Source organism: Pelodiscus sinensis, chromosome 23 (assembly GCF_052426305.1).
Source record: "Pelodiscus sinensis isolate ZL-2025 chromosome 23, ASM5242630v1, whole genome shotgun sequence".
NCBI lineage: Eukaryota > Metazoa > Chordata > Testudines > Trionychidae > Pelodiscus > Pelodiscus sinensis.
In genome coordinates, this window is record NC_143074.1 from 4,961,972 (window position 1) to 4,988,299 (window position 26,328).

General features: G+C 57.0%; 1 protein-coding gene across 4 annotated transcripts in view; it reads left to right on the forward strand.

Annotated features, from left to right (window-relative positions):
- STXBP1 (syntaxin binding protein 1) overlaps window positions 1–26,328 on the forward strand; it is a 67,365-nt gene that overhangs the window by 20,223 nt on the left and 20,814 nt on the right. For 2 of the 4 annotated variants that reach the window (XM_075905260.2, XM_075905262.2), the window contains exons 2-16: window positions 6,434–6,483; window positions 7,397–7,478; window positions 10,776–10,852; window positions 11,732–11,810; window positions 12,836–12,939; window positions 13,958–14,106; window positions 14,750–14,834; window positions 16,474–16,604; window positions 18,396–18,503; window positions 20,807–20,867; window positions 21,464–21,532; window positions 22,472–22,552; window positions 23,366–23,504; window positions 25,150–25,259; window positions 26,096–26,197. In XM_075905260.2, the coding sequence (XP_075761375.1) occupies window positions 6,434–6,483; window positions 7,397–7,478; window positions 10,776–10,852; window positions 11,732–11,810; window positions 12,836–12,939; window positions 13,958–14,106; window positions 14,750–14,834; window positions 16,474–16,604; window positions 18,396–18,503; window positions 20,807–20,867; window positions 21,464–21,532; window positions 22,472–22,552; window positions 23,366–23,504; window positions 25,150–25,259; window positions 26,096–26,197 (1,427 nt within the window). The remainder of the gene's footprint in view (window positions 1–6,433; window positions 6,484–7,396; window positions 7,479–10,775; window positions 10,853–11,731; window positions 11,811–12,835; window positions 12,940–13,957; window positions 14,107–14,749; window positions 14,835–16,473; window positions 16,605–18,395; window positions 18,504–20,806; window positions 20,868–21,463; window positions 21,533–22,471; window positions 22,553–23,365; window positions 23,505–25,149; window positions 25,260–26,095; window positions 26,198–26,328) is intronic. The other 2 variants (XM_075905261.2, XM_075905263.2) reach the window with 1 other exon arrangement.

Below are 26,328 nucleotides of genomic sequence, written 5' to 3' on the forward strand. Positions count from 1 at the left end.
CTAGTCCTCATTTGGGGCTTGACCCAGTAACCAATTAAGCATGTGTAATTACTCACATGGCTTTGAGGTCAGTGGGTAAAATTGTTCATCGTCATAAGTACTGGCAAGATCTGTCCGTTAGTGACAGATTTCTCCTCTGATTTTTTCATGTAAAGCAATTTAAAAAAAAACCAACAACATGGGATGCTGAATTCTTTGTTTAGTGTCCCCAATCATATCTCAGGTTGCATGTTAGCAAAACTCTCTGGGAAGCAAAAGACACAGAGAGGAAAATGACAAACCATATAGCATATGCTGCTTTCCCATCAATGTTGCTCTTTAGATGTACTTTCTTTTCTGGTTTAGTCGTACAGCCCAGCAGTGTATCAGAGTTCTGGGAGGGATGGATTGTACTGGGAAAAGCGGAAGTGTGAAGATGGCTGGTGTTCTGGATGTTAAATATCGGTTAATTGAATAGTCGAGTCACCTCATTAATTCTTTTCAGTTAGTTGATTATTCTATCGTCCCCATGGGTGGGGCTGGCAGCCAGTGTTCTCCGGCCTCATTCCTGAGGAGTCTCCTGCCACTCTGCACTGCTGCCTCTGAATCCGAGGTGCCAGGCAGGAGCTGGTCTGTGAGGGGAGCCAGTTTAAAAACCAGCTCTCCTTGCAGGCCGGCTGCCTGTCCAGCAGTGTGGGGTGGCAGCAGCTCTTGTCTGGGGGGTGCTCCTGGACCTGGCACGAGCCAGAACTGAGCTGGGCTTCCTGCCTACCCAGCTCCTAATACACTTTAAATGCAGAGCTGCAATGGGGTAGGTCCTGGACCCGTTGGAAGCCAGGACTGCAAAAAAATGTATTGGGGGGGGGGAGGGGAGAGGCGGAAGATGCATGTAGTCTATAGCATTCATCTAGAAGCTTTTGCTAATCGGTTAATTGACTACCCTATTACATCCCTATCTGGCACCTACGAACATGCTAGCTAACTGTGGTATCGTTCTCTCTTGAGCGTGGGACCACGGAGGAAAAGATCTGCTACTACCTGAAGAGGTAACTTTAGCTCCAGTTGTTGTGGCTGGTGCTTTTGGTGCCAGGCTGTCGCCAGCCTTGCTTTCACAGAAGCCTTGCTATGAGCTAGAGAGAGCTTTTCTACTCCCTCCCTCCCCCTTTGCTTCCAGGCATCATTTTCTTGACATCCAACTCCTTGGGCTGAAACACTTCACGCTTGGCCTGGGGCCAGAAGGAAAGAGGGTTTGGAGTTAAGTGCATTTCAGCAAAGTCCCATTTGGGAAGTGTCCAGCGGCGAGGGAGAAGGAAGGTGAGGATGGGAAGAGGCAGGGGGCAGGGACTGGAGAGTTGGGCTCTACAGCGAGCTGGGCTGGGACAGAAATCCTAGCCCATGGCCAATAAAGGAGAAAGCCACGTAGTGCAGGGTGTGAGGACCAGCCACTGGCCAGGCGGATCTCAGCCGCAGCAGCCAAGAGTATTTTTGGGAAGGTTACACTGTTCTCCCCCTCCCCCATTAACCAGCTGTGGAAGGTCAAACCTTTCCAGCCATAGAAGCTTTGCCGGCAGCTTGCCCTGGGAGCGTGCCCACACATCATAATGCCTGGGCCCCCCGTGACGTGCAGTCCTTGTGCTTTCCACTCCCCCCCCCAAAGGCCCCTCTGCTCTTGCGTGGCTCCGGGTCGCGTTCTCCTGGCTGGCGGGGGTGAGCCGGGCGTGCTGTGCCGCTGCTCTGAGGAATCGCTGCCACGCAAAGGCCCAGGCATGTGCCTGCGTGTTGGCACGTCTCAGCCCGTGTTCTGGCCACCCTGAAGGCGGATACCCTGGCGCTGTGTCTCTGAGTCCAATGGGCGGAGGCTTTGGCTCTGCCGCCATCACTTCCGTGTGACTCTGAGGCCAGGTCTATACCAGACCCAGAAGGTCTGCTGAAGGAACCTGACGCCAGCTGTGTAAATAACGTCGCGGGAGTCGATGTACCTGACACCGTCTGCACAGCAGGAGGTCGACGGGAGCAAATGCTTCCTGCCAGCTTCCCTCCCTCCTCATGCGGGAAAAGCTTAAACCGCACCGAACAGTCCTGCAGCACCGGACAGACTTTTATTGAACCCCATTAGAAATGCTGGAGACAAAGCAGGGTTTGGGGTGCAGTCTGACAGCTCGTGACTCCCCTCCACGCAACAACCCTGTGATGCCCTGAGGGGTCATGTCCCCCCCGTCGGAGAACCGCTGCAAACGTCTGATGGAACACGGTGGTGGGCAACCCACGGCCCATTGGGGTTCTCTGCGTGGCCCGCGAGACCTTTTATTTATTGTTGCCCACGCGCAGGGTTGCTAGATTCCTCTGATTTCTGCCCGTGTCATATCTCGGGAGACTGGCTTGGTTAGAAGAAATTAGCGGCCTGGAGGCCACTCGTGTGGCCCACTCACTAGCCCAGGTTGCCCCTTGCTGCCATAACGTGCATAAGAGCAAGTCAGGCCACGAGGCCAAAGCAGACCCCAGAGCAGCCTGGGTGGGGCTGTGCTTGGAAGGCCTCACTGCTGAGCCTCCTAGCGGCGGGAGCAAAGGCGAGCCTGATGCACCGGGGGTGAAAGTGGAGTGAGCCGGGCGTGAGGGGGACGGTGTCGCGGCGCCGCCTCTGGTTGCATAAGCCCCACCGAAATGGGAGGTGAAATGCGATTGCCGAGGATTAGGCGGGACCGGCTCAAGCCGCTTGCTTCCTTTCTAAAAGGGGCTCTAAATCCTTTGCTGTTTTCTTCGCGCCTCGGATTAGACAGCTCCCGTCGAGCCGGGTGACTGAGCAGCACCCCGGGCTGGGCTGGGCTGGGCTGAGGGGTCTGAAGAGCGCTGCCCGCGGGCAGGCTTTGGCCTCTGCCTGCCGGGAGCTGGGTTCAAATCCGTCTGCTCGGAGCGAAAAGCGGGTGCGGGGCCCCAGCCCTGCCGGTGCCTGAAGAGCAGGGGAGGGCGGCTCACGAGGCCTGTGACATTATTGGCCTCAGCAGACCCCTCTGTGCTGTGCAACCACGTCCCAGACCGCCAGCAGCCCTTGGAGCTGTGACTGGCGGTTACCGTGCCTAGGTGGGTTACTTCAGGCCAGGGCAGATTTGGGTGCAAGACAAGGATCCTCCGCCCCAGCAGGATAACTCCGGTTGCTCTGCTGGTGCCACTATGAACTTTTTGAAGGCTCTGGAATGCCCGGCCTCACCTCAAAGCCCACCGCCGTTAATGGGCGTCTTCCCACTGCTCAGGAGGCACCGCCAGCCTCCCCTAATCCAACCCTCTGCCGGGAGGAGAGTTGTTGTGTCTGAGCCATGCAAGAGAGACGGCTCCAGCCTCCTTGTGGAAACCTCCAGCGAAGGCCCTTCCCCCACCCCCAGGGCTCTGTCCCCTTGTCCTGCCGTTCTTACACTTGGCAAGATTTTCCTGAGATTAAATCTGTTCTGCCACGGGTGGTGGAGGAACCAGGGATGGGGGAGCCCCGCCTCTTCCACCTAAGGCCCTGCCTCCAAGCCCACAGGGGCAGGGCTCGAACTCACCCTCCCCCGCTCTGCAAACCACCCCCCACTGCAGGGGTATGGCTCCAGCCCGCTTCCCGCTCACCGGAGCATGGGGAGGGCGAGCAGCATTAGCGTGGCTGAAGCCGGGAGCCGCCTCTTCCACCTAAGGCCCCGCCCCCAAGCCCACAGGGGGCGGAGTGTGGGCGGGGCGACGCTTGGATGTTTGGGAAGGCAACGCCTTCCCCTGCCTCGGATACCCACCACCCATGGGTTCTGCAGTAGCTTGAACCCACGGCCGCTTGTCCTGCCCTCTGTGGCGAGAGAGAACAGCTTCTCCTCCATCGATTTGCTGGCGGCCTGCCAGGTATTTGAAATGACTTGATTTGGGGAGGGCCTGATCCAAAACTCTCCATGAACGTCTGGCCGTGAGGCACAACCCATCTCCTCTCGCAGACCAGAGCCCCCAGCGAGCCGGCTCCAGCCTGTCCCCAGGTCACCCCCGCCCGCATGGAACGGACACTCCCCTCCTGCTGCCCCACCAACCGCTGGGCGGGAACGTTGAGACAAAACACTTTTTGGGGGGAGGGGCAGGGGAGTGACTTGGCTGATTCCTCGACATCGAAAAGGCTCCAGGCGAGGGATTGATTTTCATAGAATCATAGAATAATAGGACTGGAAGGGACCTCGAGAGGTCATCGAGTCCAGCCCCCCACCCTCAAGGCAGGACCAAGCTCCACCTACACCATCCCTGACAGATGTCTATCTAACCTGTTCTTAAATATCTCCAGGGAGGGAGATTCCACCACCTCCCTTGGCAATTTATTCCAATATTTGACCACCCTGACAGTTAGGAATTTTTTCCTAATGTCCAATCTAAACCTCCCCTGCTGCACTTTAAGCCCATTACTCCTTGTCCTGTCCTCAGAAACCCAGAGGAACAAATTTTCTCCTTCCTCCTTGTGACACCCTTTTAGATATTTGAAAACCGCTATCATGTCCCCCCTTAATCTTCTTTTTTCCAAACTAAACAAGCCCAGTTCATGAAGCCTGGCTTCATAGGTCATGTTCTCTAGACCTTTAATCATTCTTGTCGCTCTTCTCTGTACCCTTTCCAATTTCTCCACATCTTTCTTGAAATGTGGCGCCCAGAACTGGACACAGTACTCCAGCTGAGGCCTAACTAGTGCAGAGTAGAGCGGCAGAATGACTTCACGAGTTTTGATGAAGTTCTGAGGGAGGTTTCCATTGGGCGCTGCCTGGTTCCCTGCCAGCAGCCCGGCTGGCAGGCTCCGCAGGAGCTGGCGGCTCTGAAAGTCCTGATTCCCAACCTCCACTCACAGCTCCAGAGCAGTCGGGACTTCCATGTTCCCTGGCTCCAGGTGCAGCCCAGCAGGTGGCTGTGCTCAGTCGGGGGATCAGGGCTCAGCAGCTTAGGGTGTGTCTATACTGCACTGTTAGTCCGGAATAACAGCCATTTTTCCTGATAAAAAATATTAGCGTCCACACTGCAATTGCGTTATTTCGAAAGAAAATCGAAATAAGGGAGGGCTTTTTCCAACTTTGGGAAACCTCATTCCACGAGGAATAAGGCCTCTTCTGAAAAAGCTATTTGAGAAGAGGGTGCGTGTGGACACTTTGCTGCTGTGTTGAAATAGCTCCGGCCCAGGGCCATTCGTCCTCAGTGCCTCCTGGGGCTCTACATTGAGAGAGCGCGTCCATATTAGGAGCCTGCCTCGGACTCATTCTGAGCCTTCTCTGCAGTGTGGACACTCTATTTCAAAATAAGGTATCTTCTGGAATAGCTGTTTCCGAAATAAGCTTGCAGTGTAGATGTAGCCATAGCAGACTACTTGGAGCCAGGCTCCTCCAGCCTCTGCAGCACTGGGCTTTCATTTCCTGTCCGGGAGAATTTCAAACCTTTTGATTTCGGTTCCACGCAGAACAAACCTGATTTTGCCAGATGAGAACCCTCCGTGAAATGGGACGATCTTTGTCTTCCCTGCTCTGCCTGAGGCTACGTCCACACTGTGGCAGTTTTTCGGAAGAGAAAATGCAAATGAAGTGCTCATTTGCAAATCTCATGCCCTCATTTGCGTAGTCTCTTCCGATCCTTTTTGCGGAAGAGGTTTTGGCGATAAAAAGCCTTGTGTAGATGGGGCCATTTTTCGGAAAAACCCCCTTTTGCACAAGCTCCTGTAAACCTCATTTTTTGAGGAATAAGGGCTCTTGCGCAAAACGGGGTTTTTCCGACAAGCGGCCCCGTGTACACAAGGCTTTTTATTGCAAAAACCTCCTCGCAAAAAGGATCGGGAGAGACTATGCAAATGAGAGCGTGAGATTTGCAAACGAGTGCATCATTTGCATTTCCTCTTCCGAAAAACTGCCGCAGTGTGGACGTAGCCTGAGATGGCAAAGCTGTTCTCTGTGTACCCTGTGGCAGAGATCTGGGATAGCGCCGAGCCATTTCTTACTGTGCCACTGCTCCCAGGCACAGCAGTTACAGGTCACAGAAGTAGGTCAGATGCTGTAAGAAAATCTCCAGTAGGGAATTTTCCCCTTCTTCAAGCCTTTCCACTTGTCATTCACAGTGACAATCAACCCCCATCTTCTGGCTTGCGAGGCCGTATTGTCCACAGACTAGACCGCTGGTGTGGAACTCAGATGACCTGCGTTCTAGTCCTTTCTCTACTACTAGCTTGTTGGAAGAGCTGGGGCAAGTCCACCTCTGTGCCTCAGTTTCCCCTCCCATAAAATGGGAACAACGGTACTGATGTCCTTTGGGAAGTGCTGTGCAATCTGTGGCGGAGAAGGCTGGTTAATAATCTCCTTCTGCCCTGCCTGCAATCAGCATTGGCCAGTAGCCGCCATGCGACCCAGTGGGCGCTGCTGCAGCCCCGGAGGAGGAAGGTAGGAGAACAGGTGAGAGCTAACAGCCGTCTTTTCCATTCCTTTTGCAGAGATCATGCATGATGTCATCAGGAAGGTGAAGAAGAAGGGCGAGTGGAAGGTGAGTGGGGGAACAGGGCAGGCAGGAGCACGGGGGAAGACGCAGGCGCCAACTCCATGGATGCTCCGATCTGGAGCCCCCCTCCCCCAGGACCTGCCAGCAGCCCTGCTGAGCTCTACCTCCCCTCCCAGCACCTCCTGCTGCTGTTTGGCAGCAGGCCAAGGCGGGAAGGGGCAAGTGAGGACGCAGCATGTTCAGGGGAGGGGGTGGAAACGTCGGGTGGGGGTGGGGGTGGGGCAGGAGTCAAGCACACCTGGCTAGAGCAGAAGTCGGCACCGGCGGAGGAAGGGGTGTGGATGACAGGAAGCGGGGAGGCTGGCAGCAGCCTGGGAGTTGCTAGTCCAGCGGGAGGCAAGGAGGCGTGGTGGAGGGGTGCTCAACTTGCCCAGCCCATGGGGCATACGATGAGTCATGTGGTGCACCAGCTCTGTGGGGTTCCTGCTCCTGCTCAAGGCCCCTGCTCCTAGGCCCACCCCTTCGGCCCATGCCCTGGCCCTGGCCCCACCCCTTCGGCCCATGCCCCACCCTCCAGCACCACAGGGAGGTGAGGTGGCGTGTGGTCCAAGTGGCAGCAGCACTCCGCCCCCAGTAGGCATTGTGGGGGCGGAGTGTGGGCAGGGCCAGGGTGGTGGTTTGGCCTTCCCCTGCCTAGCGTACCTGCAGGGCACTGGGGGGGCCATTGGCAGAGCTCTGTGACAACGCAGCGCCCGTGGGTGGAGCCCGGCGTGACGATAGCTCTGGGGAAAGCTGGCTGTGCTGCATGTCGGCACTGAGATGCGCTGGCAGGGCTGCAGGGACAGGCCTGCGGGTTGGCCCTTTGCCGTGCTGGGCCCCGTCGAGGACGCGCTGTCAGACACGTCGAATTCCACCCGGTGCACCCTAATGCCCACGGGCTCAATCTCTCGCCTCCCAGGTGCTGGTGGTGGATCAGCTCAGCATGCGCATGCTCTCTTCCTGCTGCAAAATGACCGACATCATGACGGAGGGGATAACAAGTGAGTGCAACCCCTTTGGGTGCTCCCACTCTGCAGTCCCCCACGCCCCCTGGGTGCTCCCATTCTGCTCCTCAGACTCTAGCTTAACCTGTAACGTCGGCTGGTGCTGGGAGGCAGGTGATCAGGAAGAGTTGGGCTGGGAGAGCATCTTCTTCCCTTCTTCCCCCATTTCATGCTGAATCAGCTGCAGCACTTCTGTCAGCCCGTCTCTCCTGGTCAGCACTTTGCCACTGGAGCTCAGCAGGCTCTATCGTGTCTCTTGGAGCTCCAGTCACACTGAAAACTTCCCTGTACAGCTGATGGCTGGAGAGCTTCATTTCTCCCCCACCGCCACTGTGACCTGAACTGGGCTGGCTAGGCCAGTGCGATCCCTTCCACCCAGGGTGCAGACAGATTGGGAGTCTCTCTTTCACTGGGCTAAGGATACAGGCATGGCAGCGCTGCTGTCTGTCCCACTGGGCAGGGCAGTAATCCATGGTAATCCAGTCAGCTGGGTGTCCAAGTTGCAGGATTTTTTTTAGAATTAATGGAGAACTGGAAAGGACCATCAAGTCCACTCCTCTGCCTTCACAGCAGCACCAAATACCATCCCTGACAATTTTTTGCCCAAAATCCCCTCCTCAAGGATTGAACTCACAACCCTGGGATTAGCAGGTCAATGCTCAAACCACTGAGCTATCCCTCCCAGATATTTGGGGTTAGGGATTTGGGGTGAGATTTTTCCACAGGCTTTCCTGAATGACTCCCACAACTTGGCTAGCATGAGGATCTGGCCTCTTTGTGCTATTTCACTCCCTGGTAGCTGGAAATGCCACAAGGAGACCTGACGTCCCAGAATTGGCTCTCCGTGGAATTAAAATAGCTAGAGGGGGAAAATGCAGCACACAAACATGGAGCCATTCAGTTTACAGGTGTTTGACCAACAGATGCCGTTTGTCATGGCAATTGCCCCAGCACACAGCCCTGCTGCAGTGGCCAAACATTGGATCTGGGGTCTGCTTTTTCTCTCACAGCAAATTTAGTCCAGGGCTAACTCCACTGCCTACAGTGCAGGTTGCTCTGTTTTACGCCAGGGCAAGTGAAAGCAGAATTGGAATTTCAGACAGCGGGGGATGCCAGCCAGCTGTAGAGCGTATGGGATAAACCAAGATCCTGGTGTTATGGGAATGCCCCCCTGATAGCAACGAGAGAAGGGTCAGCCCAGTCTGAATGGCACAGATTGTAAGCTAGTTGGGGCAGAGACTGTGTCTTCATCTCAGCACGTGCAGTGCCTAGCACAAAGCGGCCCTGCCCTCCAGTGGGCACCTGTAGGCATGAGGCCAAGGGAAATCATTGATAATAAGAACGGCCACGCTGGGTCAGACCAAAGGTCCATCTAGCCCTGTATCCTGTCTGCTGACAGTGGCCAAGGCCAGATGCCCCAGAAGGAATCATCATGGAGGGCGCATGGAATGCATCAAAGGTATTCTGGCCAAGAGGAACATTTCACAGCTGGTGGTTAGCCCGCCAGCATGGTGCCACACCGTAAGAATGGTTGTCCACAACCGACACGACCCGTCATGCACGGGTGTAAGCCCCACACCCCACACCCAAGCAACGTGCAGCCCCATCCACGCAACCTTTCCTGGATAAGGAGGGGGTTACTTGGGAGATGCTGGGACTTCTGCCTGCAGCACAGTTTTGTACCTGAACAGAGGACTCCAGGCTCCAGAGCACCCTTCACACGCGTTACGATTCAAGGGGAATAATCATCATATAGAGAGCTTAAACATGGAAAGAGCCATCTCAAAAAAAATCAATCAACCCTTTCTAGAAAAAGAGAAAAGGTTCTTCAGGCCTCTTCAGTCTCCCAGCTGTGCTGGTGGGAACCGTGTCTGTAGAATACAGCTGGGCTATGTCTAGACTACGTCCCTTTTTCGTAAAAGGGATGTAAATTAGACGTATCGCAATTGCAAATGAAGCGGGGATTTAAATCTCCCCCGCTTCATTAGCATAAAAATGGCTGCTGCTTTTTTTCCACACGGAGCTTTGCCGGAAAAAAGCGCCAGTCTAGATGCTGATCTTGTGGAAAATAAAGCCTTTTCCGAAAGATCCCTTATCCCTCAATGAAATAGGGATAAGGGATCTTTCAGAAAAGGCTTTATTTTCCGTAAGATCAGCGTCTAGACTGGCGCTTTTCTCTGGCAAATCTCCGTGCGGAAAAAAAAGCGGCAGCCATTTTTATGCTAATGAAGTGGGGGAGATTTAAATCCCCACTTCATTAGCAATCGCGATACGTCTAATTTACATCCCTTTTACGAAAAAGGGACGTAGTCTGGACGTAGCCCTGGGCTTTAGGGGACTGGCTGTCCTGCAGAACGGAGCAATACGCACCGTTGCCTCTGGAGTGCTGTCCCTTTGTTCCCCCTTTAGGGGCGCTGTAAGAGCAAGCTGGCTGGGAACCTTTTAGTTTGGGGTGGGAAAGTCGGTGGAACCGCACCTCTTTTTTCATTGGGGCTTGCTGTTAGATGTGACCAAAAAGCAAGTCTTGGACAAGAGAATGCAGGTCCCCAGTGGTACGGATGTATCTGCGACCGATCTGAGGGAGTTTGTCCGTCTGTTCCTAAACAGCAAGATCTAGGGCCACCAACTTCAATATTCAGCTTCCTCTTAGCGTAACTTCAAGCAAGGTCGGGGTTTGGTTGTGCCAGGACAGTGGGATGTGCCTGGAGGGGGATTGCTTCTCAGAAAATGGTACAGAAAAGAGACAGAATCACCAGGGAGGTGAAGGGTCTCTCCTACCCTCCGGGACTGCCCCAGCCTCAAACTTTCCACCCCTCAAGACACCCTTTAGGGCAGGCGGGGTGGGGGTGGGGGCGAAGCTCTCCCCCGCTTTGTACGGGAATGTTGCTGGCTGTTCCCCTCATCAGGGAGCGAGGGGAAAGTGCACAGTTTGCTGCGTTCCTCTCTGGCTGGAGAGGGCAGGGGGCAGACAAATCTGGACCTGCCCCAGCTGGGGAACGTGCACCCCGCCCCCAGCTGTTCCCATTGGAGCTGCAGCAGCCATGGAGAGGCGCATCTCACCTGGCCCCAAGCTCCTGAGGTAAGAGAGGATTGGGATAGTGTCCTCATCCCGGGGCAGGGAGCATACTGAACCCCTCACCCCCACCCCACCCATCAGCAAAATTCCTTAACTGAGTTAAGAACCTGAGCAACACTGGGGATCTCTTCTAGTACCCTCTAGATAGCTCTAGACAACGGAGAGGAGGCAGCCTGTCACCCGTGTTCCCTTTTGTGTTGGTTGTGTTTCCTGAGCAGTTGTGGAAGACATCAACAAGCGCCGAGAGCCACTGCCCAGCTTGGAGGCTGTGTACCTCATCACTCCGTCTGATAAGGTGACTCTCCAGCATGGGCGTGTCTTGGACCAGGGTTTGGGGAAAGCTAGTCATGTTTGGTCACCGCGCCGGTGGCGAATGGGGTATTTGTCAGTGCCAGGGTAAGAATGGACGGCAGTGTCCTATAAAAACTTAAACAACAAATAGTCTAGTCGCACCTTAATGGCTAACAAAACATGTCGCTGGTATCATGGGTTCAGGATTTTGACTTTTTTTTCCCATTCCAATTTGGAACAAAGCCCCCAAATATCAAAATGCTCCGCAAAAATAAACGCTGAGAGAAAAAAAAAGTAGTTTTGGATTGGCTGAAACATTTCATTTCAACAAAACCCTGCAGTACAATATAAACTAAAAAAACCTCCTCAGAATGGAAAGTTGTTACATGATGAAAAATGTTTCATTCTGTCAGTGTCAAAAAATGGGACGTTTCAACCTGTTGGGGATTTTCCCCCCCAGTTTTCTCCAAAACAAAATATTTGGTGAAATCAACATGGTTTGGTGAAGCGTTTTGATTTTGGTGGCCAAAGATTCCAGCTGCATTTTTTATCATCCAGCTTTAAGGATAGTCTTTAGGGCCTGACCAAATTCACAGCCATGCAAAATGCAGCCTGGACCATGAAATCTGAGCCTAGATCCTTTTTCTTAATGCTGCCCCCAAAGCACCTTCAGCTCCTGAAGGGGCCGGACTGAAACGCAGAGTTGAGACTGTGTGAATACCTGTCTCCTGAGCGAATGGGTCAGAGCCAGCTGATTGCCGCACATGGAACGCGTCTCATGATTGGGACCCGGCCATACACTGGCTGGGTTAAGTGTCTGAAAATGCTAATCGTTACCTACTGTGTCCAGCCTCATGTGGGTTTCCTTTCTTCCCCCCTGTAGTCTGTCCATTCACTCATCAGCGACTTCAAGGATGCCCCTACTGCCAAGTACAGGGCAGCCCATGTCTTCTTCACCGACTGTAAGTACACCGCCTTTGTCCTTGCCCCCGCACCTCCGCCGTCTTGTCCGGGCTCCCGACTCGCTGCGGCTTCCCTAGTGCAAAGGCGAAGCGGGAGTGGGGCAGGAAACGAGCGAGACTCGCACGCGGGAGGTTTGTGAGAAGCTCTGCCTGCGATTTGTAAAATCCCCCCCAGACTCCTAGAAAGCAGAGCGAGGGAAAGCTGTGTGAGCAAGCCCAGTCCACCCCCGTGCAGGGCAATCGTGTTCCCTCCGCCCCCAGCGTGTGCAAGAGCGCTGTCTAGTCTAAGCTAAATGACTCATGCAAAGGCGCTTTCAGCAACCTCTGTGGGAAGCTACCGTGCACTCCAGTCAGGCTTCATTGTATTTCCTGTGTTCAGCCTTCGCCCTCAGGCATTCCCTTCTGATCAGACCCCATCAGGCCGGGGCGTTCGGGCAGGGGATAGTTCTTCCAAGGGCCCACTTAGCCGTGGCATCTTTGCACGTCACGGCATGGGCAGTGGGTGAAAGCCCAGCCGTGGAAGGCAAGCCCCGCCCATGGTGCCAAGCCCCGCCTCTGGTGCCAAGCCCCGCCCACCCCAGCCAGATCCTTTATGGCCATGTAGAGGGTTGGAACTGCCAAGCAGGGGCCTGGCTTGGCCCTCCCCGATGGACAGGGAGCAAAAAACACCCCCAGCCTTCCCCACCGGTGGCCCCAGCCTTCAGCAGTTGGGGCGCGTAGGCAGATTGGGGAAAGCTGGGCCTGCCTTAGCCTACACTGCCGGCTGCCCAGGCTTCCCGGGGAAGCCAAATTCCCTAACAATGCGCAGAAAGCGCTTGGAGATCCCGGCGTGGAAGGGGCAGGAGACATTCTCAGTACTATGGTGCTGTGTGCCGGGACAGTCGGAAAGCTTTCTGAGCACTGGAACGAGGCCACCACCCCCTAGGTTGACTGGGGCAGGTTCGATTCCTGCGTGGTGGGTTTTGACCTTTGGTGCAGGGATCTGAAATGGCGGCTGAACGTTTCGGTTCCTTCCCTCTTGCCAGCCTGCCCCGATGCTCTGTTCAACGAACTGGTCAAATCTCGCACGGCCAAAGTCGTCAAGACCCTGACGGAAATCAACATCGCCTTCCTTCCCTACGAGTCCCAGGTGAGTCCGGGGGGGGGGGGGGGCGGGAGCACAGCCCCGTCACGCGCTGCTCCGTGCGGAGACCCAGGTGAGTGGCCAGGGAGGGCTGGAAAGGCAACCGGTCCAGTTTTACTTGCTGGGGGCTTTGGCGCCATCAGATTTGCTCTGTAGCTCGTTCTCACGTTCCCGGGAGAAGGCGGGTTTACGGAGCAGCCTGAAATGAGACATTAAGTTACTAGCCTCCTTCCCGCAGGGTTGGTTCTTCATCACCTGTCCCGCTCTCAGCCTTGTCTCCTTTGATTATTTCTCAGGCCTGATCCCCTGTTGTGTGCTATCCCTGCGCTCCACCCCCACCCCATGCTGCTGCCTGCCATTGGGTACCATCGGGGCACAGGAGGGGTCAAACCTCGTGCCATCTGCTGCCGACCAAGCCCTCCTGTTGGGGGCAGCCCACGTGACTAGGAACAGATGGCAGTCAGCCTTCAGAGCCATTAACTCTTCCAATCCCAAACGAGGCAAGGATTTTTCTAGCTGGCCTTAGCCAACGTGCTGCCTGCAGATGAGCCTTTGCCCACATCTGGCAGTAGAACTTGGCGCCTTCTTATCACGGGGCAGTTGGCTGGGACAGGCGTCGCTGGACTGCCCCCTTGGTGCAGGCACGATCTGGTTTCCCCTCCCCGCCGAGCCAGCTGGAAACACGCATCTCGTGCTGCGGGGAAAGGACCCGGCTGTGCTTTGCCTCTCCTGCCCGGCCTGCAGCCGCTGCCAGGCTGGGGGAGCTGGCTGGTGCAGGAGGGGTGTTTACATGGAGAGGCTGATGCTAGGGAGAGAGGCAGCGTGGGTATGGCCTGATTCCCAGTCCTACCCGTGGCTGGCGGCTTGGCTGCAGGCAACTTTCTGCACCTCCGAGGCCCCTGCCTTTTCTCTTCGCTACGTAAGAGCTTGGCACCATCGTCAGAGGGGAGAGCAGGTAGCCCGATCTTCTCCTTACGTGGCGTTCACATTTAAGCTCGACCTCGGCCGTTCCCATCCCCTCCAGGTTTACTCCTTGGACTCTGCCGACTCTTTCCAAAGCTTCTACAGCCCCCACAAGACCCAGATGAAGAACCCGATCCTGGAACGCCTGGCAGAACAGATAGCCACCCTGTGCGCCACCCTGAAGGAATACCCAGCCGTGCGATACAGAGGGTAGGGCTGCGCCCGGGGGTAGGGTGGGGTGGGGGCTGAACTGGAGGCTTCTCCTCCGCGTACCCCTCTCTCCTCCTGTCTGAGTCCTTCACGTCCACTTCCTTCCCGCGAGCTTCCCTCTGCCCCTGCTCAAAATCCTTCCTTCCCTATGCACTGTCCCCTCACAAGCGCCACCCCACTCCCTGCGCCTCAGAAACGTAAGAGGGAGAGCGCAGAGTCCCCCGCAGCGGAGACGGGCTCAGAGGTGGGGCAGGATGGTGCCGAGAAGATGGTGTGTACTCACCAACAGGGGTGGGGGGCGATGAAGTCGACTAACGCCACAGAGGCGTGTTACGCGGGCCTGCTGAGAGCCCCAGCCAGCGCCCTCCTTCTCCATGGAGCCCAGGGTTTTACATGGAGAGCGACCCTGTGAGGAACCTGAGAGATGGTCCACAGAGCCACGCTCCTCCCTGCTCCCACATGGGTCCGGAGCGCCACAACCCTTGGAAAGGAGAAGCGGCTGTTATCTGCCTGCGTGCGGTTGGGTTTCTTTTCGGGGTGTTTTTTTCCAAGCTCCCTCACCTCATCGACGTTCATTGTAGGCCGGGAGGTGCATGAGGAACTCAATGAACTTTGCATCTTTCTTTCCCTCCTCCTCGGCTAGAGACTACAAAGACAACGCCATGCTGGCCCAGCTCATCCAGGACAAACTGGACGCCTACAAGGCGGACGACCCAACCATGGGCGAGGTGAGCACGGGCCGCAGGGGGCTGGATACTGGCAGGAGCCATTAGGAGAACAGCAGCCGTTCAGGAAAGCACAGATGCACTCACTCGTGTTTTACCTTGGCTCTGTCCGGGTGCGTGCTCGCATGGTAGCAGAAGCCTGCCACACATCAGTGGGACCAGGCGTGTCGGGGGACGAGCAGAAGGAAGAAACTGTCATCTTAGATCATTCAGAATCGTTTGCCTTAGGGCAGCATCGAAAAGCCCACAAAGGAGGGTCGCAGTGTGCTAGATCCCGTAGCAAGAGACAGCCCCTGCCCCGATGCGCTTACAGTCTATAGAGACGACAGTCAAGGCGTGGGAGGGGAAGCAGACACAGGTGAAGTGCCCAGCCCTGGTCAAACAAACCCAGAACGCGTATGTCACGTTCTCCTCGTGGGAGGGATGGCTTCCTTCCCAGGGCACTGGCTTTTCCTGGCCTTTCCTCAACGTGGATTGAGCCCTTGTTCCATAAATCCAGCCCAGACGCTGACTCAGATCACTTACTGCTGTGCCTGTGCGCAGCGCCCCCTGCTGGTGGCATTCTTACAGTAGAAGCCTTGGGCTCAAGTTGTAGTGGGGGAGGTCTAGGTTGGCTATTAGGAAAAACTATTTCCCTAGGAGGGTGGGGAAGCACTGGGATGGGTTCCCTAGGGAGGGGGTGGAATCTCCAGCACTAGAGTGCTGTGTCTACACTGGCCACTTATTCCGGAAAATCAGCCGCTTTTCTGGAATAACTTGCCAGCTGTCTACACTGGCCCCTTGAATTTCCGGAAAAGCACTGACGATCTACTGTAAGAAATCATCCGCTTTTCCGGAAATACTATGCTGCTCCCGTTCGGGCAAAAGTCCTTTTTCCGTAAAACTGTTCTGGAAACAGTAGTGTTTTCCACAAAAAAGCCCCGATCGTGAAAATGACGATCGGGGCTTTTTTGCGGAAAAGCGCGTCTAGATTGACCACGGACGCTTTTCCGGAAAAAGTGCTTTTCCGGAAAAGCATCCTGCCAATGTAGACGCGCTTTTTCCGGAAATACTTATAATGGAAAACTGTTCCGTTTTAAGCATTTCCGGAAAAGGGTGCCAGTGTAGACGTAGCCGAGGTGTTTAAGTCCTGGTTTGACAAAGTCCTGGCTGGGATGGTTGAGTTGGGATTGGTCCTGCTTTGGGCAGGGGCTGGACTCGATTCCTGAGGTTTCTTCCCACCCAAAGATTCTAAGCACGGAGCTCGCTGGTCCTTGGGGTTCCTTAGCATGAGGCTGGGAGCGTTGCTCTGGCAGAGACCCCCTGGTGGCCTCTCTCCTGCTCTCCTGCTCTGCACCGGCACATTTGGCTCCAAACAGGTGCCAGCGCCCACCCTGAATGGGAAGTTTGGCATTTGCTTCCAAAGTGGAACATTTCTGGTGCTGCTTTCAGCTCGGGCATGAAAACTTAGGCTGGAAGGACCGTGCCGTGCCGTAGGCCGAGCTCTGTGTTCGGGAGCAGGGTCTGCCCAGCCCGTCCAAGAGCATGCGCCTGAACCGGAGCACGGCTTAGGAAGCGAGCTCTGATTTCCATGTTCATGCCGCTGATCCGTGGAGACTCCACCCCTGCCGCAGTGACAACGGCTTGCTCTGTGTGTCGGTAGGGTCCTGACAAAGCTCGCTCCCAGCTCCTCATTCTGGACCGTGGCTTTGACCCCGCCTCCCCGGTGCTGCATGAACTCACGTTCCAGGCCATGAGTTACGACCTGCTGCCCATCGAGAACGACGTGTACAAGTGAGTACGGTGGCAATAGCCTGGGAGATGCAACGTACAATGCCCCTTAATCCCTGCAGCTCCGGCAGGTCCCAGCCTGACGGGTCCTGAAGAACTCGGTGGCTTGGCCTAAAGTGAGGAGTCTGGCATCCCTAGGAAACAGGCTCCGTCTCAACCGGTCGCCCCAAGTTCCCAAGTCACGGCTGGGTACTTTGGCCTGAACCTACCTCTGCCTTGACTGCCTTAATTGATGGACGGTTAACAAAGTTGTGTGGAACAAGTACCACGAGCAGCGCTCTGAAAGGCCTCCAGCTGAGAAGCGCAATATATTCGGAGCACCACGCCCTTTAAAGAGCAGTGGCACATTTCCAACCTTGAGGGGAATGTCGTTTAAAAATACTAACAGTTAACAAATACCACACGGTTTTCATACTAAGGCGCATACAAGCTAGAGAGCAGTTGGAAATTGGCCTTTTCTAACCCAAACTACTGTTAGTCATAGTAAGTATTTGTATTACGGTGATTCCTAGAGACCTTAGCTGCGATCAGGTCCCCGTAGCATCAGGTGCTGTACAAACACAGTGAGAGCGTATTCCTGACCTGACGAGTTTACAGACTAGGGGTACGTCTAGACTACATGCCTCTGTCGCCAGACACATGTAGATTAGGCTACCAGGCATAGGAAAACGAAGCGTCGATTTAAATAATCGCCGCTTCATTTAAATTTACATGGCTGCCGCGCTGAGCTGATCAGCTGTTTGTCGGCTCAGCGCGATAGTCTGGACGCACGGGTGTCGACATCAAAGGCATTTGTCGACCACCCAGGTAAACCTCATCCCAGGAGGCATACCTAGGTGGTCGACAAATGCCTTTGATGTCGACACCCACGCGTCCAGACTATCGCGCTGAGCCGACAAACAGCTGATCGGCTCAGCGCGGCAGCCATGTAAATTTAAATGAAGCGGCGATTATTTAAACAGAGGCATGTAGTCTAGATGTACCCAAAGTAGGGAAGATAGTGTAGGAAATGAAACAAGTAGCTCTAGGGCACCAGTAGAGCCAGGAATAACACGGAGGTCTCCTGAGCCTAGTGTGGTGCTCTCACTACTAGCCCACACTGCCTCCATGACAGTGGGGGTGGAGTGGAGGGAGGTGTAATTTGTAGACAATTTTGCTGCATCTTCCCCGTTGCATATTAGTCACTATTCTTGCTCCTTCTAAAGAGTGGAAGAGCCAGTCGGTCAGGTAGCTTGAGGGAAGCCTGTAAAGTCAGACACTCACCCCGGCCTCGCACTAGGCTGGAGCGATTCCTCGCTGAACCCAACAGTAATAGCCTGGAATGGGGGATCCCCCAGAGTCCGGTCCAGTTCTGGTTCTGCTCCAGAGTGCAAGCAGGTCAAGGAGACGCAAAGCTCCCTGGAGCCAGCCGAGACCAGCTAGAGACTGTATTAGCCCACTCCTGTCATGTGCCATGCTACTGGCTGTGCTGTGGTAGCAGCTGGGCTCGCGGGCCTGGACCAGCCCCCAGCGCATAGACCCAGAACCTGAGGCTGGTGCTACCGAGTCCTGCCCCCCGAAGAGAGCCGCCCTCGCCAAGGCTGCTGTGGGCTGCAGCGGTACAGCGCCCTGAGGGCCCGCGGGCGCGAGCTGCACGGTCTGTCTCCTCTTTCTGCTCCGGGGCAGAGGAGGGGCTGACAGAGCTGAGGGGAGCGGCTGCAGGTCTCTCTGGCAGAAGCAGGAGGCGGCAGGTGCTCTCCCCCTCCTCCCGCTGCCAGTTCCCCCAGCCGATGACGCCCCCCCCCCCTTTCCCAGGTACGAGACGAGTGGCATTGGAGAGGCCCGGGTGAAGGAGGTTCTCCTGGACGAGGACGACGACCTCTGGATCACCCTACGCCACAAGCACATCGCGGAGGTGTCCCAGTGAGTGCCTGGCCTGCCCGCCCTTTCCCGGCAGGGCCGTGTGCGCCAGGCTTGTGCTTAAGGGGGGAATTCAGCCCACAGCTCCGCCAGCACGTCTCCGCCCCACCTGCAGGCACCTCTCTAGGCTGGTCCTCCCTAGACCCCCAAGCCCAGCCACTGCCCCGCAATCCAGGCCTGAGCCGGTCCCCTCAGAGTCTCCCCACACGGCGCCGCCACCGCCCCACAATCCAGGCCTGAGCCGGTCCCCCCAGAGCCTCCCCACACAGCGCCGCCACTGCCCCGCAATCCAGGCCTGAGCCGGTCCCCTCAGAGTCTCCCCACACGGCGCCGCCACTGCCCCGCAATCCAGGCCTCAGCCAGTCCCCCCAGAGCCTCCCCACATGGCGCCGCCACCGCCCCACAATCCAGACCTCAGCCCCCTGCTGTTCCCCCAGAGCCTGCCCTGAACATAGACTGAAAGTCGTGCTGGACCCCCCCATTTTTTGTCTACGTTTGTGTCCACACGGGCCCACTGACGGGGCAGGGAAGGCAAAGGGCGAAGTTGCCGTGGGACTGGTGATTCAAGGGCGCGCTCCGGGCAGCTCTTAGGGCTGCCTGGGAAGGCAGGGGTGCTGCACGGGGCGCTCCAGGAGGCACTTGGGGGTGCGGGTGGGGGTGCAGCCCAGGCAGCACTAGGGGCTGGCCCCACCCCTTCCACCTGAGGCCACGCCCCTTCTGGAGCACAGAGATGCTTTGCCCCCCCCCCCCCCCGCTTGCCCAGGGCTGTTGGCTCCCCTGCGTCTACACTAGAACTGGGAGCAGACTTCCCAGAGTGCATAGACAGGCCCATCCCAGCTCCACCCAAGCTAGTGCACTGGACGTAGCAACATAGCCGGGGAAGCATGGACGCCGGGGCAGTACCAGCAAACCCAGCGCCGGACAGGCACGCTCTCTGTGGGTTCCTGGACCAGAGCGCCCTGGTGGCAGGGAGTCTGGCAGCAGAAGGGCCAGCTGTTGGCGGCAGGGCTGACATCCCTCCTGCGGTGACAATATCAGGGCCGGGAGCCCTGCCAGGGCTGCGGATCTGGTGTGTCCCCCCCCCCATCCACCAAACTCTCTCGCTCAGGACTGGTTAGGTCCCCTAGGTGCCAGCCCAGACCTGTACACGGCCAGGGATCTGGGCTGCTAACCTGGCTACACGGCTGGTTTTGGTGCATGCATCTGCCCACACATAGATGCACCCTACCAGAGACAAAGAGCAAAGCCAGCCGTCTCGTTTGCCGGGTGTCCAGTGTCAGCAGTATTAGGCCTCCAGTCAAAATTCCCCCTAATTGTTTCCAGCCCTGCACTTCCCCCCCGCCCCCATCTGCGTGTGGAATACATTTTGTGATGTGCGCAGAGGGGCGTGCGAATGTGCACCACCAAGAGAAACACAAATCTAGCTGCTAATCCGCTGGGCGGCATTGGAATCTCCGAGTGGCTGCACAAGCACACAGCTTACAGGGAACACGGCCTCCGTTGCCAGGGAGGGCACACGCCAGCTGTTCCCTGTAAGCTGTGTGCTTGTGCAGCCTCTCAGGAGAGTTTCTAATGCCGCCCAGCGGATTAGCCGCTAGGTTTGTGTTTCTCTTGGCGGTGCACATTCGCACGCACCTCTGCGCACATCACAAAATGTATTCCACACGCACATGGGGGAAAATCCCACACGTGTATGGAAAAGAGTAGAGGGCATTTTGATTGGAGACCAAATGCTCCTGCCCCTGGACACCTGCCGCAGATGGCCATGTGGAGCGGAGCCGGAAGTACAGCTCTGGGTTAACTCTGCCTGCCGCGTGTGCTGTGGTGGAGTCAGGGCTGTGCCCAGATCTGCCAGAACTGTGCAGCCCTCGCCCTGGTCCCTTCGGACCCCTTCCCGCTGCCCCCTCCCCAGCTCAGCAAGCGACGCGAGCGCTGTACGGGGCAGCCCTGCCTCCTGGCAGCTTATGTCTGGGGCAGGCAGTTGCCTGCCACGTGCGGACGGTCCTGGGGAGCTCGCTGTCCGGGGAGGGAGGGGAGCGCAGGCTTCAAGTGAAGCTGAACTGGGATCTCGCTGCTGCCGATGGACCCATTTTATGGGGCTTGGATTCCTAGGCCTTGGCTTTCACACCCCCACCCCACCCCTTCCTGCGGAGCAAGGCCCGGTGGCACAGGGCGGCGGGGCTGGGGAAGGCTCCAGAAAGGAAGCGGGTGAGACTGCAGGGGACGGAGGAAAGGGGAGGCCGGGCAGGAGCCAGGGTGAGTAGAGACTGAGCCGGCGGCTGATCCCTATGCCCCCTTCTTTCCAGGGAGGTCACCCGCTCTCTGAAGGAGTTTTCTTCCAGCAAGAGGATGAACACAGGAGAGAAGGTGATGCCATAGCTTGAACCTGTTCTTGCAAGTTGCCAAGGGCCCTCAAATCCCAGCTACCTCGAGTGGGCCCTTTTAGGAGCGAGGCAGAGGGCAGCGGGATATCCAGGTCACCTCGAGACCCCCAAACGCTGGTCAACGCCACCCCAGGCGTGGGCCTGAGCTCCGGGTTGGGGGGGCAGGAGAGGGGCGTTTCTCCTCTGCGGCCATCAGCATCACATTCTCGCCATACAAGATTTGCCCTACGGGATCCGATCAGCGCTCCATCACTCCGAATCCCGCCTAGCCCGGGCACGGAGCAATGACAGCCTGGTCAGACCTGGGGCCCTTCTGGTCCAGGATCCTGTCTCTAGCAAGGGCCAGCTCCAGCTGCCTGAGAGAAAGGCACGAGAAGCCCGACAGACCCAGAGCGGCAGGTTTCCTCCTCACCCCCAGTAGCTCGTTTGGCCCTGAAGCATGAGGGTTCAGATCCCAGCCCTGCAGGAGACTTGGGGACGTCCTGCCCACCACCCCCAGAGAGGCTGCGATGCTCCCAGTGGTGTCTTCTTCCCTGGCCTCCCCCCCGCCCAGAAGGGAAATTCTGATTTCTTTCCCAGCAGACCACTATGCGGGACCTGTCCCAGATGCTGAAGAAGATGCCACAGTACCAGAAAGAACTCAGCAAGGTGAGCAACGGAGGGGAAGGGGGTGGCTGCTCACAGCAGGGAATCCGAGCAGGAGCATCCTGCCGCTGTCTAGTGCCTGCCTTCTTCTTTAGGCTAAGGCAGCTGTTCTCATACAGAGGTCCGGGGGCCAGCAGTGACTGGGGGGCCCTTGCTGTGGCCCATTGGAGATGTCTGTTACGTACCACGTGGTAGGGTTGGGTTGGGTTGGGTTGGGTGTGGGGTGGGGAGGAAAGAGGGCCATCCTAGGAGGCTGGGAAGGGAATCGTCCTCCAACAGAAGGCGGTAGCAGGACTCACCCGCTGAACGTCTACGTTATTTTGAAAGTAGAGTTCGAGATCTCAGGTGAGCTCATGGGCCCATTGTACAAGGAACTGTACCAGCTACATAGCAGGAAACAGCCCTGGCCCACAGAGCTTACAGTCTAACCGGAGAACACAGCGGAAGGTGGGCAAAAAGCAAAATGACAGGCCCAGGGTCACCCAGGAGGTCAGTGGCAGAGCTGGTTCTGAAACCCGGCTCTCTCAGCGCCATACCTTAGTCTACAGCCTCTTGTGGTCCAGAGTGATTCATTCTCCTGGGAAAAGTCAGACGCTCTCCCAGGCCCCCCCGTGATGGGGCGGCTGGGAGGAGGAGGAAGAGGAACTTGGCAAAATGTAGGAGAGGCTTGAAATCCCAGACTTGTTTTGCCAGGCACGAGGGGGCGCAGCGCAGCATGAACAGCTCTCGTCCCGGCTGGAAAGGGCACGAGGCAGAGCCGCGGAGGGAGATCAGAGGGGCTGGGGATGCTCCTGAAGTCTAGTCACACGTCCTCGCCGACACAGGCCGGCCCCTGCGTAGCTGTCAATCAGGGCCTGGTCGGCCGAGCCGGCTTTCAGCCCCGGGGAACTTAGTGCTGCTGCCACTGCTAGGCCTGCGCCTGTCCCCTTCCTGTCTCCCCAGTACTCCACCCACCTGCACCTGGCGGAGGACTGCATGAAGCACTACCAAGGCACCGTGGACAAGCTCTGCCGAGTCGAACAGGTGCGGGGCTCCTCGCGCTCCCTCTTCCCCATGCTCCCGTGGCACCCCGGGCCCTGCCCCCCTGCTCCCGTGGCTCCAAGGCCAGCCACACGCAGCCTTGGAGCCCACAGATCCTGCAGGGCCTGGGGCTGAACCCTCCTTCGCCAGGACGCTCCGCGCCCCCGCCCAGCCAGGGCTGTTGCTGGGTTTAGCGCCGTGCTGCCTGGACTTGCTGCCAGCACCACCGAGCCTGCACGACAGATCCTTTATGGGATCTCCCCGGCTGCCCGTCAGACCGTCCAGGGCGGGGAGAAACTGTCTAGAGGCAGGAGTCAATAGGCCCCCGTCTAGCTGCAAACTAGGCAGTCCCCTCCCACTCCCCTCAAGGGCCAGGGGCACTGGAGAGTCTGCTGGCCTGGTGCTGGAGAGAGGCGGCCTGTACCCAGCCGTGTGCTTGTCTCTCTGCCCTGCCCAGGTTTGTCCGGAGCGGAGGTTTGAACCACCCGCTCCTGGGACGGTGACAGCCTCAGCTCCCTCCCTCCCACCCCTCCTTAGCTTCCTGCTGCAGCGGCAGAGCTGGCTGCTCCCAGGCTCCTGCCCCAGCGCTCCAGCTGCCCGGCCGAGATCACTTCCAGGGCTCGCGTCAGTCTCCTTTTGCTCTGCGCAGGGAGGCGCTCGGAGCCCTGCTCTCCCCCTTGCGCCCTGGCTTGAGTCAGAGACCAGCCTCCACATCCCCCGTCCGCGCCCCTAGCCCCGAGGCTCCCCGCGCGGCTGCAGCATGGCCCCGGGCAGCAGGCCGGGGGACGAGGTCAGGAACGTGCACGTTCTCTGCAGGACCTGGCGATGGGCACTGATGCCGAAGGGGAGAAGATCAAGGACCCCATGAGAGCCATTGTCCCCATTCTGCTGGACGGGAACGTCAGCACCTACGACAAGATCCGCATCATCCTGCTCTACATCTTCCTGAAGAATGGTAGGAGGGGAAACTGCTGCCGGGTGGTGGCCGGGAGGGTGGGGCTCTTCTGGGCACAGTACATGGGGAGAGACAGTGGCGGGGAGAGGACTAGAGGAGGGTGATAAGATGCAGAGCCCACTGCCTGCTCTTCCGACGTGCAGCTCAGCCCTGGCCACTGCAGATTGGCAGGGGCCTGAGCCCTGCACCCCAGACAAGAAATTGGAGCTCCCTCCTGCTCCTCTATTGCCAGGGAGCGCATGCGCTGGGCCCCTGCTTTACTCCGCAGGAATATATAACCTGCGCCCAGGACATCCACCGCACCGACTGTCAGCAACGTTCTCGAAGTGTTTCCGTTCATGTGCAGAATACATTTTGTTAGGTGCACCAATGCATGTGCAGATGTGCACCACCAATAGAAACACGGGCTGCAGTCACTCTGCCAATCAGCTGGGTGGCACCGGACTCTCTCCTAGGTGGCCACCCAAGCGCTCAAGGAACAGTGTCAGTGACTCAAACTGCTCATCACAACTGTGCTCTCTCATAACTCACACCACTCACCCCTTCACTTTACAGCCCTTTTGGCAAGAGGCAGCCTTCCCACGGGGAAGGTACCAGCCTCCCCTCCCAGGTGGAGGAAGCAGAGGCATGACGGGGGAAGTGATTTACACACTCACCTGGCACTTCAGGGGCAGAGCCAGGCCTAGAACCCAGGATTTCTAGCTCCTCCTTGACCCCCTAACTTCTTGCGGTGGTGAAGTCTGCAGAGCCAATGCACAGAACCGCAGCTCTTCCAGGCAGAGTGCAGCTCTGAAGGGGGAAGGCAGGATTTAGTCTGCAGAAGAGAAGAGTGAGGGGGGATTTGAGAGCAGCCTTCAACTTCCTGAAGGGAGGTTCCAAAGAGGACGGAGAGAGGCTGTTCTTAGTGTGACAGATGGCAGAACAAGGAGCAATGGGCTCAAGTTGCAGTGGGGGAGGTCTAGGTTGGATAGTAGGAAAAACTATTTCGCTACTGCTCTGGTGAGGCCACATCTGGAGTACTGTGTCCAGTTCTGGGCCTCCCACTATAGAAAGGATGTGGATGCATTGGAGAGGGTCTAGCGGAGGGCAACCAAAATTATTAGGCGGCTGGAGCACATGACCTACGAGGAGAGGCTGAGGGACTTGGGTTTGTTTAGTCTGCAGAAGGGAAGAGTAAGGGGGGATTTTATAGCAGCCTTCAACTTCCTGAAGGGAGGTTCCAAAGAGGCTGGAGAGAGGCTGTTCTCAGTGGTGGCAGAACAAGGAGCAATGGGCTCAAGTTGCAGTGGGGGAGGTCTAGGTTGGATATTAGGAAATACTATGTCACTAGGAGGGGGTGAAGCACTGGGATGGGTTCCCTACGGAGGGGGTGGAGTCTCCATCCCCAGAGGTGTTTAAGTCCCAGCTTGACAAAGCCCTGGCTGGGATGATTGACTTGGGGCTGGTCCTGCCTTGCACAGGGGTGTTGGACTCGATGCCGCCTGAGGTCCCATCCAGCCTTGATTCTATGACTGGAGCTTTCTTGCAGTCAGTGAGGAGCCTCGTCATTGAGGATCCCTGGTGATGATTGACAGGTGGCAACCTCTGACCCCAGGCCAGGAGCACAGGCTCAGTTTGGGACGCCGTTTCCCCTTTGCCTTCGTAGGGATCACCGAGGAAAACCTGAACAAGCTGATCCAGCATGCTCAGATCCCTCCGGAGGAGAGCGAGATCATCACCAACATGGCTCACCTCGGGGTGCCCATCATCACAGACGTAAGCGCCCAACAGCCCCCTGCTGAACCAGGGCGCCCGCCTCCCCCTGCCCTGCGCATCAGCCCCACCCATGCTCACTCATGACTGGCCCAGAGTCTCCCTGTCACAAGCTGTGGGCTCTAGGAGCCCCCTCCCACGAACTAGCCTGGATTAGGATTAGCCATTATCGGACAGACACCAGCGGGAGGCGGCCACTCAAGTGACAGCTGAATTCTGATGGGCTTTGGGATTGTAATTAAATTCCAAATGGCTGGTACTGACTGGCTCTTGCAGGAGCTGGGCAGGAGGAGCTTGGCCCAGTGCTGCCAAGTTGTAAGTGACAGAGGATCAATAGAACCACGTGAAGAAGAGAGAGCACCTGATCCTAAGGAAACAGGACCTGCTCCCCCGAGACATCATAGGGGCAGAACTCTGTCCCTGAGTCAGAGTTAACAGCTGGTCACGGAGAGGGGTGTCGGTGTCGGGAGCATACTGACCCGTCCCTATGAATCCCCCAGTGTTGTGAGTCTCTGGGTGCTGCAGAAGCGCCCGTGATCTTTACCTGTTGTTCCTGGGGCAGGCAGAGCAAGGGAGGGGAGAGGCCAGGGGAAGAAAGTCCACGGTGCTTTTACCGCCACTCTCAATGTTCGCTCCATGGCCATGAAAGAAGCTGGATTGACAGCCCTGAAGGCACAGGGCAGCACGGGCCAAGCCAGGGCGTGCAGACTGCTTCCCCTCCTCCAGCAATGAGCAGAGAAGCAGGAGTACATCTCGGGGGTGGGGGGCAGAGGGGCCCATAGGCTACAGGACTGAGCCTTCATTTTAAAGGCCGCTGTGCCTGTGTCATTTGTGTCCAGTCCACCTTGCGTCGCAGGAGCAAGCCGGAGCGGAAGGAGCGTATCAGCGAGCAGACCTACCAGCTCTCACGATGGACCCCCGTTGTGAAGGACATCATGGAGGTAAGGCCGAGAGGGGGGAGGGACAGCGGTGGAGAGAAGGGCAGGAGCAGTGCTAGCGGAGATCTTCTCTGGAGAGCACAGTGCATAGATCAATGGGGACTAATTTAGTTAGAACCACTAAAGAGAGACCT